The sequence below is a fragment of the Paralichthys olivaceus genome, chromosome 12, assembly GCF_024713975.1.
Source record: "Paralichthys olivaceus isolate ysfri-2021 chromosome 12, ASM2471397v2, whole genome shotgun sequence".
In the NCBI taxonomy this organism is placed as follows: Eukaryota; Metazoa; Chordata; class Actinopteri; order Pleuronectiformes; family Paralichthyidae; genus Paralichthys; species Paralichthys olivaceus.
Window position 1 is genome coordinate 14,392,092 of NC_091104.1, and position 20,261 is coordinate 14,412,352.

At 40.8% G+C, this 20,261-nt stretch overlaps 1 protein-coding gene across 12 annotated transcripts in view; it reads left to right on the forward strand.

Moving 5' to 3' along the window:
* Positions 1 to 20,261, forward strand: part of eml1 (EMAP like 1) — a 47,619-nt gene that overhangs the window by 17,888 nt on the left and 9,470 nt on the right. For 3 of the 12 annotated variants that reach the window (XM_069536047.1, XM_069536044.1, XM_020085192.2), the window contains exons 2-9: positions 8,847 to 9,029; positions 9,313 to 9,366; positions 11,190 to 11,328; positions 12,722 to 12,778; positions 13,588 to 13,716; positions 13,944 to 13,972; positions 16,591 to 16,617; positions 19,406 to 19,535. In XM_069536047.1, the coding sequence (XP_069392148.1) occupies positions 8,847 to 9,029; positions 9,313 to 9,366; positions 11,190 to 11,328; positions 12,722 to 12,778; positions 13,588 to 13,716; positions 13,944 to 13,972; positions 16,591 to 16,617; positions 19,406 to 19,535 (748 nt within the window). Of the gene's footprint in view, positions 1 to 6,686; positions 6,856 to 8,846; positions 9,030 to 9,312; positions 9,367 to 11,189; positions 11,329 to 12,721; positions 12,779 to 13,587; positions 13,717 to 13,943; positions 13,973 to 16,590; positions 16,618 to 19,405; positions 19,536 to 20,261 lie in introns of those variants that run through there. The other 9 variants (XM_069536050.1, XM_069536051.1, XM_069536045.1 and 6 more) reach the window with 6 other exon arrangements.

The following is a 20,261-nucleotide window of genomic DNA, read 5'->3' on the forward strand; positions in this document are numbered from 1 at the left end:
TTTGAATAATCAGCTCCACAAATTAAACATCAGGAGACCTCTCATGTAATATTCCCACCAAATAATGTCGATATACAAACACACAGACAATACCAATTCAACTTCTGCAGACAAATGAACTCTGAGACACTTTTGCACACTGTTTAATTTAAAGTTTTGTGTTTTCAACTCTATAAAAATATTTAATTTAGAGCTTCACAGTCTAGGAGCAGATCAGATAATGGTGAGCCAGTGTGCAGGAGATGTCATTTGTTGTTGAACTGAGCATTTGTCTCTCTCTCTCTCTCTCTCTGCCTCTCTCTCTCTTTCTCTCTGCCTCTCTCTCTCTCTTACTCTCTGGCTCTCGTCTTTCTTTTCCTTCACTAACACACATTCATGCAGTCTCATCCCATGACCCACTAAAACAATCAGGCATGTAAAGCTGGAGTGTGCAAGTTCCTGTGCTAAATATATATTCTGACTGTGTGTGTGTGTGTGTGTGTGTGTGTGTGTGTGTGTGTCTGTGTACGCAACTCACGCTTCAGGCAGTCAAACATGAAAGAAATAAGCAATGTTTAACTGTGTGTGTGTGCATGCGTGTGTGCGTGCATGTGTGTGCGTATCCTCAAGTTCACTATGTGTGTACATTCCATCACAAGGTCAGGAGAGGAGACTTGCAGGCCGTATGAGTCCTTGAACAGGATGTTATGAATGTGTAAAAATACCATGAAGGAGCCACAAAGAGAATCATGTACTTCAGAACAAAGTCGGATCCTTCCACTCTGCATGGTAACGCAGAATGTGTTCAGCAGAGCGTTGCAGTCTACCTGTGGGGGAGGGTGATTGGTAATAAATCACACAAGTCAGGAGGATCCCACAGAGATGCTATTATTTTTAGTCTGTGCTTGTTTCCTGATGCTGTAAATGTCACTGAGGCGACTCTGTCCAGTCAAGGCAAGAAGAGAGGAATTAATTTCTATGGTTGTACATGTGCAGATGCTGTGAAGTGCACTCATTCATACAAATGTGTTTTAAATTAGTATGCAAATGATTTCCTGCATAAATCATCCGTGTGCATACAGGTATGTGCTTTTACATTCATATATGCACATATGAATGTCAGTGCATAAATCCCCTTTTTAATCCCATGGTACGTCACCAAACTGTTTAAGATGAATTCAAGATGAATTCAATTACTGTGACAGGTTGAATGTTGGCTCAATTATATTTATGTTAATCATCTTCACAGGCACATTGTCTCCACTGGGCCCAAAGTCGCAGCCCATGAGTCGTCCTTCATGTTTAAACCCAGCCCAGGAGCTCCTCTGACCAGTTGTAATGTGAACAGATATAATTAACCTCTTGGTGCCCGTACTGCAGCTCCCACAGGAAACTCACCGACCTAATTGGTCTTTTACATCTGTTGTTAATGGAAGAAACAAGGGGGAAGCCCCAGCTGTGTGTGTGTGTGTGTGTGTGTGTGTGTGTGTGTGTGTGTGTGTGTGTGTGTGTGTGTGTGTGTGTAGAGCAGTATGCAGGCATTCAGCCTATGTGTAACAGATGGAGAGGGAAAAGGGGAGAATCCCATCATAAAAATCATCTTGAGCACATTGAACACAGGTGCAGAGATTTGTAAAACTGTCTCTTTGAGTTCTTTACGTCTAGAGTAGTTGTTTCGTTTCATTACCTCCACTGAGTTTACATGATGGTTGCAATTTGCCTGTTTGTTAGTGAGCAGCATTACACATCACTACTGCACAGATTACTACGAAAACTACGAAAGGATTGGGTTTGGGTCAAGAAAGAATCTATTAAATATTGGTGTGGATATGAATCAGGGAATTGAGCCAGAAAAATGTGTTCACTTGCTTTAACATTGCGAGATGGTGTGTTTTTGTTGATTTCTCAGAAAACTATTCATGTATTGAGGAAACAAATCAAGCATGTTTAGTGGATCGGTATTGATGAGCAGATCCAAATAAAAATCTGGTTCTGGTGAATTTAAAGGTGGTGTCATAAAGGGCCGTGGACTCTACTGAGTGCCATAGTTGTTTTATGTCTCTTTGTAGTTGTAGGTCTGTTCAGTGATCCATCCCTGCTTACAGTCTGCTTGCACTGACCGTCCACTGTCACCACAATGAGTGAAGAACATTTAATGAGTTGGACCAGTGAGGCTTATTGCTCACTCAAGCTAAACATAGCTGGAATCAGCTGTCCCAGGTGGAGATGTTAAATAAAGAATCAAAACCAAATAACTCCTGAAATACATTGAATATCACAGATATGTAACAGTGTGAGTGTATTGAATAAGAATTCAAGAATAGAAACTTCAAAAGTAAAACTCTCATTACACAGTTTGTAATAATTATCTTCACCCGTGTTGTGTAATCATCTTGTCGTGTCACAGTATGTTCCATCCTTCCAGATGGCTGTTATAAGACTGGCCCATGTTGAGCCTCTGGCACACATCATTCTCACACCAAAGTGGAAAATCTGGTTTCTCACAACAAGACTGTTACTGGGAGTAACAACACGAGTACACACACAGACACACACACTGGATGGAACGAGTGTCCCGCCTCCTGTTCCTTCCTGGCTGTTTGTTACAGAGGGACAAAGCCTTGTTTTATGTGGAGAAAGGTTGAGACTGTGAAAGAGGCTTGTGTCAGAGGCTGGAGCCGCTGCCAAGCATGACTTACTGATTCTGATTCTTCCCCAAAATTCACAGCAATGAGAGTCACATCTTTCTCCAGCTGTTTGTTACTTGGTTGAATTCAGCCAGAGATGTCACTTGTTAAGCAGGATTTTTAGTACCTTGATAGCATCTTCCACATCCTAGGTTTTGTGATGAAAATTGCTGCCATCATCACTGCATTTCTTTCTGTTTTGTGAAAAGTTAGAGTTGTATCATGGTTTTGATTAAGTTTTGTTGTCAGAGGGAAATTTGAGGCCGGGATCATGTACAACATTTTTCAAGATTTAATTTAATTATCATCATGCAATATAACATTGTATAACACAATTGCAGATATAGTCCCTTTATGCTACTCTAGTCAAGTAATGAAAATTAATTAATAATCAAGTCACAAAAATAGATGATTGTCATGGTGAAGTGTAGAGGATGAATTCAGTTTTTCAGCCTGAGGCAAGAAAACTGCTCTGATGTCTGGTGGAACTGCAGCTGATATCGGGTTTCCAGACAGCAGCAGTTTGAACAGGCTGTATCTGGGTTGGGTGTTGTCTTCCACCTCACTTTTCTGATTTGAACATTGATGCTTTGTAAAGATTGGTATAAATGATGTTCTGGACTGCAGCAGAGCCATTCTGGGCCATGCACATTTTTTTACATCATCTTCATCGATCAGGCAAGAAAAGTTTTCTCTCTTAAAACTCTCTGACTATCCTGCCTGGACAGTGGCACCTACAGAGGCCATAAATCAAAAATATATACATTTGTTATATTTTAGTTTTGTTCTTTTTTCAGTTCACAACTCCCATAAAGCTGTCAGAGACTTGCAGCCACCAGTATTCCAAAAGATGGTTGAGGCATCGAAAGGATATTAATATGAATATGATTCTGAGTTTGCAAAGAGTTGCTTACCTGCAGGTGTCGCAGTGTTTCCTCTGGTGCTGTAAATTGACCTGCCTCAGCTAATGCAACAAGGTCAACAACATAGATGAGAGCCTGAGAATTAAGGATAAATATTAAAGAAAGACAACTATAGTCTCACTCTTGTCCACCCACGGTTGATTTATTCTAAACCTTGTTTAAAGCATTCCACCACGGTTTAATGAGAGAGAGCGAGGCAGACAAATAGAGCGAGAGGTGAAAGAGGTGAGGGAAAGAAAATACAAATCCAGCCTGCTGCTGAGCTCAAACCCTCTCAGTTTAGGGATCACCAGCATTGAGCAAGATCTGCTCCACATATCCAGCATAATCCCTCCTCTACACTTCCACTTTGACAGAGTGTGTGTGTGCTTTGTAAAGCAGAGTGCAGGGATATTGGTGTATATACAGTATGTGTCAGAGTTAAGAAGGAGCTATTCTGCTTCAATGGGCCATATCATCCTACATTTTTCTTTTTTACCCTCTTACCTCTTTCTGTTTTTGGTGTCAGATTTGTCTCTAGATTTCAGTGAGAAGTACACAGTAAATAAAATCCACAACTAGATGAATGCACCAGGTTCACCAGCTGCCTTGTCTTTTGTATTAACATGAGTTTGGCTTATACCTACACTTAGTTTAAACACAATTTGATTGGCTGGTTAGTTGGGCTCTGTACAACTTGTACCATATGCAGCGTGAGCAACGTGTCACCATGGAACCACAATGGACTTCAGCAACACATGACGTAACCCCATTTAAAGTGAATGAACAGCATTTCAGTTGAAGCTTCAGCATGAGTCCAGTTTTAGAGCTTACAATCTGCTTTATCTGTTTTAAGTGACCTTCCCCAGCATCATCATTATCTCTTGACATGGAAATGAAAATAATTTGTACACACTCCCTTAGGAGGCAGAGAAAAATACAGATGGTGATTTTTGTGGCATCTGATCGTACAGTCTGTGTGTGCGTGTGTGCAGCAAGGTGATTCCCATTTGACCTGAGTTTGACTCCAGGAAGGATGTGACTGATGGGAGGAAGGAAGGGTCCAACATCTTTCAAGAATCTCCTGTGGGAGGTTGTTTGACTGCTCATCATTCTCCTCTTTGACCCACACACACACACTCTTTATGACCCCTGGACAGACTCATCCTCACCTCCATCATTCTCTCTTTTATCCTTTTGTCAGTCTTTTCGTGATTTTTCAGTGCTGTAGTTTTGACATGAAAACAAACTACCTGCCATGTTTCCCCCCCTTTTCTCTTATTTAATCTCCACTCAGGATGTGTGTGAAGTCTTGCCCCTCTCTGATCCACCTCTGTCTATTTAAAGCTCCTAAACTCTGGTCCAGCAGGAGCCATGAGGGGCAGTTTGTAATCCAAGCGTCTGTCTCTCTAATCTGACCACTTGATCAGCTAATACAGTCCACTGCCTGCTGCAGGTGACACACGAGACTGATGACATTTCAAATAAAACATTCTCTCTCACTCTTCTCTCTCATTTCCAATTGAATTGGTTTAAAAAAAAAATTCTTCTTCTGACACAAACCTGATGGATGAGGTCAGTCGTACCCACGTCAGACTTGTAATTTCTAAATGCTGCAATTTCAGGCATGACATTTGTCTTCGCTTGTACCCTTAATGTTATCAGAAAACTCCTGCAGTTTCATTCTCTATTCCTCATTTATCCATGGCAAAGAAATAAAAATATAATCCTGCCTGGCACTTGATTATGATGAGGTCTATAGTGAAGTGTGACTCATTGGTTTTTGGAGAAATGGAGGCACAGTCTGCAGTTGCAGCTGAATAGACACTACTGTGGCACACCACCAGGCTGTTTGCATTCAGGTTATGAAATTAAAAACAGTTGGCAAGGTGCCGCTCAGCTGGGGCTCTGCTATCTGCACCAAGCTAGCAGCTCTAGCTTTCTGTCTGTGAAAAACAGGAATCATTGTCGTAATGTTGTGACAGGCCGTTTCCTGCAGCCTCTTGCTCCTTTCATCTGTTGCCATTTTTGCAAACACTGGTTGTGGTTTTTCGAAACCCCCCATTGTGGTGCAGCTAAACCTGGCAGCTGAACTTTCCATCAAGCCAGTCGAGCATCATTGTTTGGATTCTCTGCACCACAGCTATAAAGTACACATATTACGACATTTCATCACTTAAGCATAATGTTTCCTTTATTTTCTTGTATCTGTGTATATTTACATCCTTGCAGTGAATGTGCCAGTGCACACAGAGTTAAGGAGTGAGTCAGCTAAAAAGCCAGACAGCTCAGCTCAGCACTGGGCTGCTGCATTGCTTAAAATGCGAGAGTGCTCCCTCAGAAGTGTTTCCCCAGGACTATTGCAGTCTTTTGCTCTTCAGAGCATGTGTCCACCCTCCAGTGTTTATTATTGATGGCAGTGAGTTCAGTAAATGATGCAAAATTAAGATGGAGATAAAAGCAGGGATGGGTGTGGTTGTTTTAGAGCAGGGAACATTTACTGCAGAGTGTCTGTTCTCTATTTTCCCTTCCCTAAATCTCTGTGTTGGAAGTGATGGACCAGCATTAAGCAGGCAAGTTGCCCTGCCAGGAAGACATCACCTTGCAGAGGAAGGTACTGGGGAAGTAGTGTGTCACAATGCATTAGTGTGAGCAGATAGATGGGCTCCGATCTGTCTCGAATTTAGTGACCCAGCCACATATTGACTAGATGAAGGGATTTAAACAGCCAGCTGTCAGGTGTGAATACCACGCTGGAGCACGGGGGGTGTAATGATCTGTTGTTGTGAGGGACAAAAGAGAGACAAGGTGGGGCGACACATGTGGTGATGGAGTTGTTGTTAGAGTAAGATTGACATCTCACTGATAACTGCCTCTCTGGACAGAAATCATGTGACCTGAGCCCTGCAGTGGTTCAGTCACATCAGGACCAAATTTAGCCGAATCCAAACAGACTCAGCTGGAGATCAGAGTCCCACCATCAACACACATGTTTTATAAAACACCAGACACTGGCCCTTTCTGATTTTGGTCATTGGGGCGTCGACTCACCCCCGCAGGGTTTTAACTAGGGAGCGAGGTGACGGAGGGAGGATGTACCACGTCCGTGACAGCCAGTCATTGTGTTACAGCGACTGATGGTATCACGCTGCCATAGTGTCAGTGTTGGGAGCAGACCCACAACAGATGCTGAACAGATAATAGAAGCTTTATCTGTGGATATCAACTCTGTGACACACATTCATGTGTGAATTTGAACAAGGGCTCCTTCAAAGAAAGCATGTCAGGTGAGGAGAAAGTTATTAAGATTCATTTTTTTCTCTGGAATATTCTTTGTCAATGTCAAGATAAAGCTGTAAGATTGTGTGTTATTAAACAAGACCACATTTCCTTTTAGTAGTAATATGTCTGTAAGTAAATATATGAGCATATACACTGAGGCAGACTCATTTTCATTGTGCTTTGTGAATCGCAGCTGGTTGTATTGTGTATCAGACTGTACACCTGCAGTTTTCATTTGAATCCAGATGTGTGGTTTTATTATGGGATTCTCATTGAGTGGACAGATGAGAATATTAGAGGGTGCAAACATGAAGTTCATGGATTGCTATCATTACAGCCTGTCACATCTTGTCAACCTTGATGTCCAATTCTACTGATGCTTTAGTTGACCTGGCACTGTTGGATGGTTCAGGATGTCAGTGTTGGTCAGTTTAAATATCTGAGCATGTATTGGACTAATTGTCCTGCAGTTTTGGACATTCATGGTCCTCAGAGGACGGAGGCTAATGAATTTGTTGATCCTGTGAGTTTTTCTCTAGTGCCACCATCATGTTGGATTTCGATTTAAGCTGAAATGTCCCTCTCAAGCTAAATTGTAATAACGTGTTATCCTCTGACTTTTCATGGATTCCTGTCATCAATCTCCAATTTAAAATGTTTGTACATCTAAAGATGAACAATGTGTCTCCACTGAATACTTCTTGTGAATACTTATTTTAACATATTTCCTAAATTATGTTTTCATGTGTTTTTTATTGCAGCAGTGGTTGAATGGAATACATTTAATTTTCTGACAATTAAATACAACAAAGCTGAGTGTTTTATTTATCTACAGGCAAACTATAATTCTGCTCAAGTATGTCCTGAATCCCCTGAGCAGCTTTCTATTTTTCTAAGAGACTCAGACATTCATCACACCACTTTGCTTTCAATGTATCATCTGAATTCAGAGTATTTGCGGCTCTGTTGCACTTGATTGTTTCAGAATGTTATTTACCAAAGTCAAGAGTTCCCTCCGTTTTCAATATTGTTTGCAGGCAGTCAGGGTTTAAAGCAGATTCACAGGAGGCACACACACAGCAGATCGGGCTAATCACCATATGCCTGCTCTCTAATGCATAATGCATTAGACTTTTATTACAAGTCTGCAGGGAAAACACAGCAGTGATCTACATTAATATTTCATCACATCGCCGTGACATCAAAAGCTTAATAGAGGGGACCTTGCATGTGTGTGTGTGTGTGTGTTCGTGTGTGTTATCATTAATGAAGTAGACCCTGGTGACCAGAGCTTGGCCTCTATCAGGGTGTCAGGTGGAGAGGTGAAAATAATGTGTTAAGTTAGTTTAAACTCAAAGAGCTGACAATAATAACAGGCTCATGACTGAAGGGTTTTAGCGGTCAGCTCTGAATCAAAGAGTCTTAATGTGTGAAAGGATGAAAGGGAGGTTGTGGGGTTTGCTTCTTGTTTTCCAGTCCTGCCTTTTCTCTTTTTTCTCATTTTCTCTTTGAATTCTCAGATTCAACTTTTTCTCACCTGAAGTAAAAACAGAATTGTTTGTTTTCTCATCGAACTTTCATGAAATAAAATTATTACATTTTCCAAAATGTTGAACTATTCCTTTTTATATCTACTGTATGTTCTGATCTGATATGTATGATGGGTAAAATATTTTCAGCAGATATCGGATATGGAAGATATGTTTTCATCTCCATTTGTTTGATTTTTAGCAGCGTAACACAAAATCTGCTAGAAGTATAACCATGAGAACCCATCTGATGCAGATATGGATCAATAATACGCCTTTTTTCACCAGCAGCCATTAATTATTCTCTGTGAAATTGGTGAAAAAAGTGGGGGAAATTGTTGTTAGTGTTCTTTCTTGGCCCATGTACCACCTCCCCTCCAAGTTGTTTGGAAGGCTGTTGGTTTACACTTTACCAGGCGTACCTAATAAACTGGCCACTGTCTCATCAGCTCTCTGTGTTTCCTCAGATGACAGTGCGTCAGCCGCCAGCAGTATGGAGGTGACCGACCGCATCGCCTCCCTGGAGCAGAGGGTCCAGATGCAGGAGGACGAGATCCAGCTGCTGAAGTCAGCTTTAGCCGACGTGGTCCGCAGGCTCAACCAGTCTGAAGAGCAGCAGGCCATGGGGTCACGCAGGGGACCCACTAAAGGTAAAATACAAGTGCTTGTGAAATGAGTCAGTATCAAGAAAAGGTCAATGGGTCATCTGGTATCAGTTCTTTTTGACATTTATGATCAACAACACATGCTTGCTGTCTTATTCACCCACTTTTGATAGACATCCTGTCTTTCTTTTCTCACTTTCCTTTCTCTCCACCTGATGCCTCCTTCTAAACCTGTTTAGTTCCTTCCCCTGGCTGACTAGTTGTCGATCTCCTGTCCTCTTCTCCTCCTGGGCTGTGTTGTTACATGTGTTGTGTGTCATGTGTATAGACCCTGCTTTGATGAGAAAGTCTCCCTCAGCAGACAGCAATGTTGGGAAGCCAGGTAGGCCGACTGTGTAGTCTTGTCTGCACTATCCAGGCCTGCTGTTGTGCGTACGAGCAAACACATTTCAGTCACTGCCTGCTCAGTATTGTGTTGTTTATAGTGTAGTATTTCGACGGTATACAGTTAATATACTGTGATCTGAGGGTAAACACAAGCAGTAGATTAATTAGATTTTTATCCAAAGGGAAACATGACTTTTTATGAGTCAGTGAACTGTGGAAATATTATTAACTGTCACAACATTGTGGGAATAAGTCATTGAACACATGCTCTGTGTTAGTCTCTGTTTACTCAAATGACTATTCCCTCTAAAACTATTTCCCCTATTAATAAACTTAATCAAAACTAGAACAAATTATATTAAATTTAGCTTTAATAACATTAGTTTCTGCATTATTAAACTGTGTTCAATTTATTTTAATGTTATATCTCTCTGTGTGTTCTTCCTTCTATTGCGTTTCTCACTTTACCGGGTATCATTTGTGAATAATGTAGGAAGCAGACCTAACAAATGTTACAAAGCAGCACATCATCACAGAACTCCACATCGCAGATTGATCAATAATAGGCTTTCTTGTTTTCTGTGTATGTGTTTTTATTGTCTGACACTGCATGAGTCAATTTCAGCTGAGGATTGTCTTGCACACATTGTACCTTCACCCAAGAGGCAGATGAAGCTTGCATGTGAAATCATCTGCACCTCATTCAGGTTTTTGTGTCCACAAACGTGCATTTGAAACTGCTGCCAGTTTCGGTCTCTGCAGTTACTGGATGGATTGAGGTTCAGTTTGATTTTGGAGCTGGAGGATAATGATTTAGATTCAGAGCTGCTCTCCCTTATTGTTCTCCACTAGCAGCCCGCTCGACTCCACTGAAGCACAATGATGTGCTTCAGAAAGCTCAACAGATATGCACACACCAACACACACATTCATCTTCTTTAACATGCTAACAAAATCACAACCTCAGTTTGCCCCTGCTGGGTAATTACTACAAGAACGATAACAGAGCAAAATGTGTGGTTAGGCCTGAGTGGATGCACATGAGTGTGTGTTTTTGTGTGTGTGCCTGATCTTGTGTGCGTGTGAGTGAATGGTGTGTCTCTGCTGGATGAAACAGTGTCTATTAAATATTTATCACTGCAGATAAAGCTGCAGCTTGGATTTGTTATTCTGGGCTGGTCTGACTGCCGTATGTCCCGTGTGTGTGTGTGTTTGCGTGCGTGCAAATTAAAACATTAAATAAATCTGTCTCACCCACAAATACAAACGGTTAAGGCCCAATTTCAGTTTTTTAATCATTATTGTTGTCATTGTAATCACAGTCAGTTGGACTGGAAATAATTATATCTCAAGCCATCTAATAACCAAAGGTGAAAAAATACTCTTCCAATTTAGTTTTTAATTCAAATAGAATATGGTTCTTATGTTATTATCTTTTTCCCTGTGAAAAGTTTCCAGTGCAACAATTTGCTTTATTAGCACAACAACACGTTTATAAGTCATAATCCCGGCCTAACAATATTTCCTCCTTACAATGTCTGAAATAACAACAGTATAGTGTAGGAACATATAGAACAAAATGTCAGACATAATACTACGTGTAATGTTGAGGACACGTGCATTAGCGTGTTATCCCAATGCATGCTGGGGGATCTTTGCACTCCACCTACCCTTCTGGTATGCCATAGCGCATCTAAATATAGTGATATAGATTTGAGATTATAAATTATATCAAACACCATTAAAAGCAGCCTTGCTGATGGACCCTATAGTCCAGTGATTTGACTAAACATGCTCCTGTTTTTATATTTCTTCCAGCCAGGCCAATGATTGCCACCCTGCCGTTACGGCCCACGGTAAACAACGGGACCGTCCTACCAAAGAAAGGCAGCGGCACTCTGCCCTCCCCATCTGGATCTGGATCCAGAAAGGACACCAGCACATCGGCCAACAAGAGGTGAGGAAACTGAAACTGCACCTTCTGTAAGGGAAATTATTTGAGCTACAAGTGGAAGTTGTAATGTAATGTAATTTATTTGTCATGTTTTGTAGTGATGTTCTACTGACACTTAGCATATTTGTAAACTTGTTTGGCCCTGATATGGCGGCTGAAGGCTCCTGTTGATTATCCCTTTTTATCTCTCCAGACATTTTTTCATTTGGAGACATTTTTGTCTCCTGTCTGTGTCGTGTCCAACAGTTTCAGCCATAAATCATCACATTTCTGCCTTTTTATCAGGCGAAGCCAATGACATTAAAATTTGCTGATAAACAGAGAGACAGAATTGTTATCTTCTCTACTTCTTCTTCGGTGTGTGTGTGTGTGTGTGTGTGTGTGTGTGTGTGTGTGTGTGTGCGTGTGCGTGCGTGCGTGCGTGCGTGTGTGTGTGTGTTCATACATGCTTATGGAGCACAGGTTATCAATCTAGTCTGTCAGGGGAGCAATAGCCTTTTCCCATCTCTGGATGTCATTACCATAATCAGATGAGGCTCAGCAGACAACAGGGAATAGCTCCAGTCCAAGCAGATGTTCACTCCCCTAAGAAGCTGTTTCCTTGTCTTTTACATGTGTGTACTTTTATTTCTGCTTCTGAGGGCAGTAAAGAAAATGTTCTGCACCTTGAAATGTAAACAGTTAGAGGTCAGTTGATGGATACAAACCACAAACACCAAGCATTACAGTATCAAATTAGGAAGTGTTTGGTCTGGTCTACTTCCTCGCTGTCCCTGGAGTTGGTTTGTGTTTCTATTCATGTTTTTTAAGCTCAACATATCTTAAAGGGTCTCTTCATAAAGTAGAAGTACTACTCAGGTCATGGGCCCAAGTCTCTCTAACATTCATCTAAATATTTGAAACACACTCAAGGACGGCTGTGGTAGAAGGTAGAGAGTGTTGTCCACTAACCAGACGTTTGGTGGTTCCAGTTCTAAAGTGTCCTTTGATGGCTGTACAGACATTGTATGAATTGTGTGATAGAAAGCACTGCGTATGAAAGTGCTGTATGAATGTGTGTGTGAATGGGTTAATGTTGCCTCTACTGTAACGCACTTTGAGTGGTCCATAATACTGTGAAAAGTACAATATAAATATAATCTATTTCCCAAAGATCTTTCAATTTCAATATATGTATATATTTGATCATTTAAATGTGAATGAGATTGTGGATTTTAGCTCAACTAAATTATAACAAGAGGGAATTACCATCAGTTTTTTATCTGTATGTGTTGTGTCGTCTTTCCTTCCTCCATGTCTGCCCTCTTGTATTGTCCCTCTCTGATAACATGTCCTTTCTTCTACGATGTTATGTCCTGTTTATGTCCCGTCCATCTACTGTGTGATCTCCTTCCAGTCTGTCCAGTTTGTCATCTTTGTCTGGATCTACCAGAATTCTCTATCTGCCTCTCAGGTGAGAGTGTCAAGTTACAGCTACATGTGACTGGTCATGTTATAACGTCATCAGTTACGATGCATAACGGTCACTATTTACTTTCGCTATTTATTTCATCTGTTACGTTCGCTTCATGTTGTTTAACTCCTCGATCTTTGGAGCAGCGTGTTGTGTTGTCTACTGTCTGTATCTGCGATTAGTCTAAATTGCAGATTAGTCTCAATCCCATCAGTGTACACACAACAGCCCCAATACTCTATGGCCCAATTACCGTGATTCCTCCTGGGATAACACAGCAAACAACAGTCTCTCTCTCTTTATTCTGTTCTGCTCTTTAGTGAACAAACACATGCAGGCTCTCCAGAAGGGATAACAGCCACTGGCCAGTTTTACAATTTGAATAGACTTCTCTTCCCTAGGGTGGATTAGGTGACTGTGCCTACTGGCCATTGGACTGCTGATGGAGCCTTTTCATTGTTGTAAATAGGCAGACTGTCTGCACTGCCAATATGCAGATCTGCACAGGTCTGTACTACAGCTGTAGTTATAATCAGCACTGTGGAGTAAACAGATCCACATACTTCTCTGGGTCACACAGTTTTCTGAAAAGTGTCAGGAAATACAACGCATTTTAGCTGAATCATCAAATAAATACATCTGCCCCGTGTGTGCTATCAGAAGCAATTTCTGTGATGAAAACTTTACCAGAGGGTATTTTTAAAGGAGCAGCATCAGGTAGTTTCATGACCCATTTCTTGTTTTTCTCCCTTTCTCCTCCTCTCTGTCTTTATTTGCCTCTGCCCATCTTCCCTCGCTCCCCACCGCAGCACTGTGAGGAGAGCCAACTCAAACGAACACATGGGAACTCTCACGCGGAAGGATTCAGGCGACTCCAAGGGCAACCGAACTCGTGCCGGATCCACCGGCAGCAACTCCAGCGGCAAAAAAAGTGACAGGTAACACGGACATATTGATGAACATGTTTTACTTTCGTTTCAGAACCACACACAAACACATCACTGACACTTTCTGTTCAAGCACGGTAGTAGTCTGTGTTTTGATCTGATCAGATTTTTCTAGTTTGACACAAATATAATTGATAAATCAACGACATGCAGCAGATGTGGTTTGTCCTGAGTGGGACGCTGATTGACAGCTGTGTGTTTACTCATTTACTTTGCAGCAAACAGAGGGATCCAGTGTTTAACGCAGGTAAGAACCAGAGGCTTTTTATGGCTCTGTAGCCTGAAAGCTACGATTGTCACATGCTATGATACCACCCACAGAGAGCCATTACACACCAGCTGCTCAGTGGTTCTCTGTGTCAGTCAGAGGTCAATGCATTTTTAAGGACATTGAAGACGATTCATTAACCTTATGAATGTTCCCAAAATCTGATTAAACTGTGAAGGGAAAATATATTTTGTCAATTATTTTTCAAGTCATGGCTTTGTACTGTTTTCTGCACAGAGAACAACTGAGAGCAACTTGAATATCTTTGTATTCATCTTTTCCATGATCCATCCATTAACCAGTAACCAGTCCACCTCATCCAATATTACATCTTCACATCCCAATGTCCACATTTGTCCACATATGTCCACATTTTCTCTTTTTAATTTTCTCTTTTTAATTTTCTCTTTTTGCATTTTTTAAAAATATATATTTACATAAAATTAAAGACAAATTCCTTTTTTCCTCAGCATTCTGACTATGGGTCATAAAAACTTTGCACTCCCCAACTGTTTTGTGTAGAGACTGAGAAAAAGATGCATTACATTAGAGCAAGAGGTGTCAACCTCATGAAGCTTTCAAACTTGATCTGCGCTCTTTGGATTAGCTACTGTAGCTGCTTAGAGGTTTGTTTTGACACCTCTCAAGCTAACTAAGCTAGCCTCACTAGTTATTGATATTATCTACGTGAACCCCAGACTGTATATAAAGATGGATGACTGACAACGTCACTTCCCAAAAGTGAAGCAAAAGTGTCTAGATCGCCCCCTGATGGCTCGCTGCAGTGTCATAATCCTCTCGTCCTCTGTTAGTGAATGGGACATGCACTAAAAAAAGGAGTCAAAATAGACGTCAAATAATTGTTTCTCAAAGATGGTTTCTGTTATTCTTATCACACTGATTTATGTTCAAGTGTTCAGTTATCAAGTAAGTTTGGTTTAAATTCATTATTTGATACCGCAGAAATAGGGGGAAACGTAATTGACAGCTGAGATTCACTTGCAATTATTTTAGGACGTGTCTCAGTGGGACATCGATACTGCGACTCCACCCCCAATCACTACTGCACGGACTCCGACTCCACAAGGGAATTAAATGCAATGAAGGAGGGTTTCTCTCCACAGTCCCCAAATTGCTTGCTCATTGTGGGGAACGGTTGGGTTTCAACCGTACTATGTAAAGTGCCTTGAGATAATGTATATTATGATTTGGCGGTAATTTAAAATCGAATTGAACAACATGGCAGCGTTTGTATCCAAGATATTTTGGCTACATTTCTGGATAGTTGGAGGAACTGGAGACACGTTGTCCATCTCTATATGCAGTCTGTGATGTAGTGTCTGAGATTGCGTTAAGTAAATCTCTTCAATGGAGATATCGAGTGTAAAGTTAACTTGTCCTCTTATAGTCAATGGCTACAATAGTACAACAGTTCAGCACCTGATTGTCCTTTAAGCACTGATATTTTTGCCTGAAAACAATGATATTGATAATATTTCATATCATTTTTTTCTGATTTCAACAATTATTCACAAGTTGGTCTGTTATATTTTTGCGGGTGCGGGAGACAAACAAAAGAAAGTAGTAAGAGGTTTTGAAAAAAAAGCAGAGACTGACTCACACATTAATTGTGAGTTTATGTTTCCATGCAACAGATAAGAAAACCAACTCCTACACAGTTTTGTCTTTAAACAAAAAGCAGGAAATGCACAGTAGCAAGACAGAGGCACAGAATGTGAAATGGATATTGATCAGAATCTCCATCTCCTGGGTGCTATTGATTTTTGTGTAAATTGAACTGCTGTTCCTCATTTGGTTTACACACCTGGTTCCAGATCTTATCAGTGAAAGCTGCACGCCCCTAACAAAGCTCATCTAGACTCAGATTTGAAGTGCTGGTTTAGTGTCTTTATTTTTAATTTGAGGTCCAAATCTTGCAAATACGATGATATGATTGAATTCAAATCAACTAACACATCTTGGCACATTTTCAAACTGTGTTAATTTAGCCTGCTATTGGTCTTTAAACATCTCTGAGGCTGCTATCTGTGATAGGATGCTGACCATTAGTAGGAAACATAGTACAGGGATAATGATTTCTACTGCACAACTATTAATGGAAATTTGAATGAATATAGACCAGTAGTCTCCTGCAAAACACCATAAACTACCTCCGGGTGACAGTTAACATATATACAAATACAAATGATAATTGCAACTGTAACATCTGCTGATGTTATGATGAGATACAACACATAAAGAGATTACATCCAAAGTGGTTCATTTGATACAGTAAAATGTACCGAGAGACTGAAATGATAAGTCAGTTTTTTTTCTTTGTGGAGGGATTTAAAAAGAAAAGCTGAAGTAGGCACTTGGCAGACAGATGTAGTAAATTACTCATAACGTAAGAGCCAAGACTGGGACACCATCGCTCAGAGAACGAGCTTCGATTCATTGGGAGCGTCAAGGACAGAAGCTGCTGTTCATTAACACCAGGAAACAGGTGCACTTATGTTAGGACAGACCAGGGAGTGAGGAAGCCATGTCTGCCCTTCACCTGGTGCTTGTGTGTTTCTCTCTGTGACCTTTACAAGGGATGCGACGTGTGACCCACTGCAAAGGTAGGCTGCCCCCTCCCCCCCTCCCTTATAATGCCCCCCGGCCTCCACGGCTCTCTGGACGATGCAGATGATTCTTTTTTTGCTTTTATTAAATCAGGACTTGATTTGAATTCATATCATTTTTGTTTTTTCCCACCTCAATATTTTCCAATTTCGTTCAGTGCAATGATCAGAGAGCTGTCCAGACAGGGACAGGAGTGGGCTGACAAAGTGTGTGTGTGTGTGACAGTTATCCTTCCTTTAATGGTTTTGAGACTGAATTAACTAACACACACACACTCGGACACGCGACCTAACCTGCACTGAACGCTGCGTCAGAGTGCGATTGCAGTGTTTGCAGTGTTCACTTGAGTGTCACCACACTTGCTGAAGAAGCTGCTGCCTCACCAAACGTGTGTCTGTACACTCACAGCCTCACTGTCGCTCATAGGCGTCTAGTCTGTGTCACCATAGTAACAACACAAAGATTGCTGACACTCGCTCCCTCGCAGTCGCTTTGAGTGCTTCTGTGAACTCTTTAAATCCTCTGTTCTGAGATTCCTCGCCGCAGTTTCCGAGCAAGTAGATTTGCAGCTGCCCCTGAAAATGAACATTTGCATTACAAACACATCCAGTCTCCCTTTTTTGGGGGGGTACTTCCTAAGTCTGTTTGATTTTACTGCTTGTAGTTCTCTCACGCTGCCCAGAGCATCGTCTGTTTGTGTGTAGTTCCTAGTAAAGTGTTTACAAAGCTGCCAAGAATTTTAAAAAGCCAGGCTTCACAGAACATCGCTGTTTACCCAGTCGTGTAACGGGATAATTCACTCTTTCGGATAATTAACTCTTGAAACAACCATTTATTGAAAGCAGTTAGACCAGTGGCTCCCAACGTTTTTGGCAGGCTACTCCTTAAAATGTAAACCCAAGAGATTTTCTCCCCTCAATTTCTCATATAGTTTTATGTTGTAAAATATTCAGTAGTTCAGTTTTTATGGCTTTAAATTCCTAAAAATTTCCCAGGAAGTTTCCAGGAAAAAACTTTTGTGTTAATAAAAGGGGAAGTTGGAATTTTCCTGGAAGAAATGTTTCATTTAATCTGTGTTCCTCCAGTGGTTCTTTATTATTGGATACTTTTTTTATTCATATTTATAACTATCCCAATTTCCCCGTTTTTAACACCAACTTACTTTCTTCTTTCTGGGAAAGTGGGAGCTAGGAAATGACTCAGATGTTATTGGCCGGTAAAATAAATCAGTAGATTTGAGTAGCAGGAAGTTTTTCTTCCTCTCTACCGCCTCATTAATCGTCTCATGACCCCGTGCATGGGTCCTGATTTCCGGCTTAGGAATCACTCTTTTAGACCAGTGATGCATGACGATAGGAACTATTAACAGTGAATTATTATAAACACAACCTCATTATAAGATCCCAGTGAAAAACTGTCTGATAATAATATACAATATTCTGTTAGTTGATAATAGAAGTCACTTTCCATAGTTTCCTTTTACTAGTTTGTGTCTCTGCAAGTATCTTGATGCTTTTTTATTAAATATGACACAAAGAACAGCCATTACATGTGTCTAACGTATTCTACCAACCTCCTCCACCCTTTAAATTTCTCGACCCTTCGCCCTGCTTCTTCTTCCCGTCCACCCAACCGGCCCTGACAACCTTCAATACCCCTCTCCATCATCTGCTCTTCTCCCCATCTGCATTATAGTCACAGTACAGATTTACCTCAGCCGCTCTGCCAAGCAGACGGGGACCGGCGGCAGCTCGGCGGCTTCGGCTGTAACGACCCGTCCGGCTGCCAGCCCCCATCAAACCTCAGTAAGCAGCAAGGCCTGCGTGGCCAGAAGGGGCGGTACCAACAAGGCGCCACCGGTCAAAAAGACACCGAATTTTAACCTCCATATGAGGAAGTCTGGGAGTTTGTTATCGTACTCTCCTCTTGATACACCCAGCTACCGAAGCCCGATTAAATCCCCTAGTCAGTACTTCCAGATTTGTTACTAATCACTGTTTTATTTCAGTGAGCAACATATAATAAGACGGTGCAGTTTCATGGTGAAAGGTAGATATTATTTTTAGCTGTACAGTTAAAATCAGGAGGTTTATTGTCACATGTCCTTTCACACCAAGGACGTTTCAGAGAGATCACAGGTTTAGTAGCATCAAATAATAAAAAAGTAAATTAGCAAGTAAATCTCCCCCATAAGTTCTGTTCTGTAATATTCTTTTCTTCTAATGAATTTTGGGGGGGAAATAAATGAAATGGTTAATTTTTGTTTGTTTTGGTTCCCTTGATGTTTTCATCATGATTTATTTTCAGTGTTAACATGTTTTAAATTTATGAGGATTTCTCATCATCCCTCTTTTCTAATCTTGGACCTGTTTTTTTCACATTTCCTTTGCTCTGCTTGTGTCCGCATTTCATGTTGGTTAACCTCTGCTGTGAGCTGAATATTCATGAGTTGTGGAAGTTTTTTGTGGAAGTGTTTGCAGTTCATTTTGCGCTCTTTGTTGTCATAAGAATGTGTTTTGAAATGACTAATAAAGTCAGTGAAAAAGCTGATTTGTTTGTGCAAATTCTGTCTTTTGTTGTCTTTAATTGAGTCTTTATCATAGTAAAAAAAAATCATCACATATCATATCATTCCATTATCCTCAACATTATCAACCCTGTATTCACTTCAGTGTAAGTGTGTCTGAGCTTGTATTTAAAATACGACACCGTAAAAACTGTCATAATTATATATATTCTCTGCTTGTGTATAATCTCACTGACCGTTTGTTTTGCTTTCTCTAGAGGAAGGTTATGTGAAAATGTATTTGAAGGGTCGTCCCATCACCATGTTCATGCCCAAAGACCAAGTGGACAGCTACTGCCTGGAGGCCCGAGCCGAGCTGCCCAGCAACAAACTCAAACTGGACTGGGTGTATCCTTCCACTGCAGTGTGTTCATAGAAAGCAAGAGACAGGATGTCAAGTAGCCTGTGTGATACCACGTTACTGTTACTGTTACTGTTACGTCTGTTGCTGACAGACGATTTTAATATTGTTGGCACAAGATAAAAAAAAATTGTTCACACACGATAAATATATATAGTTTGCACATAATAATTACCTTGTGGGAGCAAGTTAATATCTGCATACTAAAGGCATAATTGGCGTATGCTTTGAAAACCACAGGGGTAATTTGCTTTTATAGCTTTTAAGAACAAGAATTTCATTATATGGCATTACAAGGTGAAAATAAAGTAAGTAAAGTAAAGTAAAGTAAACTTCCTTTATTGATCCCACAAGGGGAAATTCTTTTTACACTCATGTTTTTTTTCATTTTTATACATGCATTAACCCACAATCCCACACACACACAGGGCTCAAGACATGCACATTATGGAGAGAGATGGTAGAGTGATGGGCAGCCCCAGGAAAAGCGCCCTATGAGCGATTGGGGGGTAAAACTTGATTTGCTGAGTTCTATCCATCAGTCGTTAGAGCATTTTAATTTTAAGTTATTTAATGTGTGCGAACAAGTTAATATATGTGTGCATAAAATAAAAGTTTCACCATTTGGGACCTAATGGGCTCTATAACACTCACTTATACTCCTGATTTGTAAAGTTTTGAACTGTAGTCTTCTGCAGAAAAAAATCCAGCCG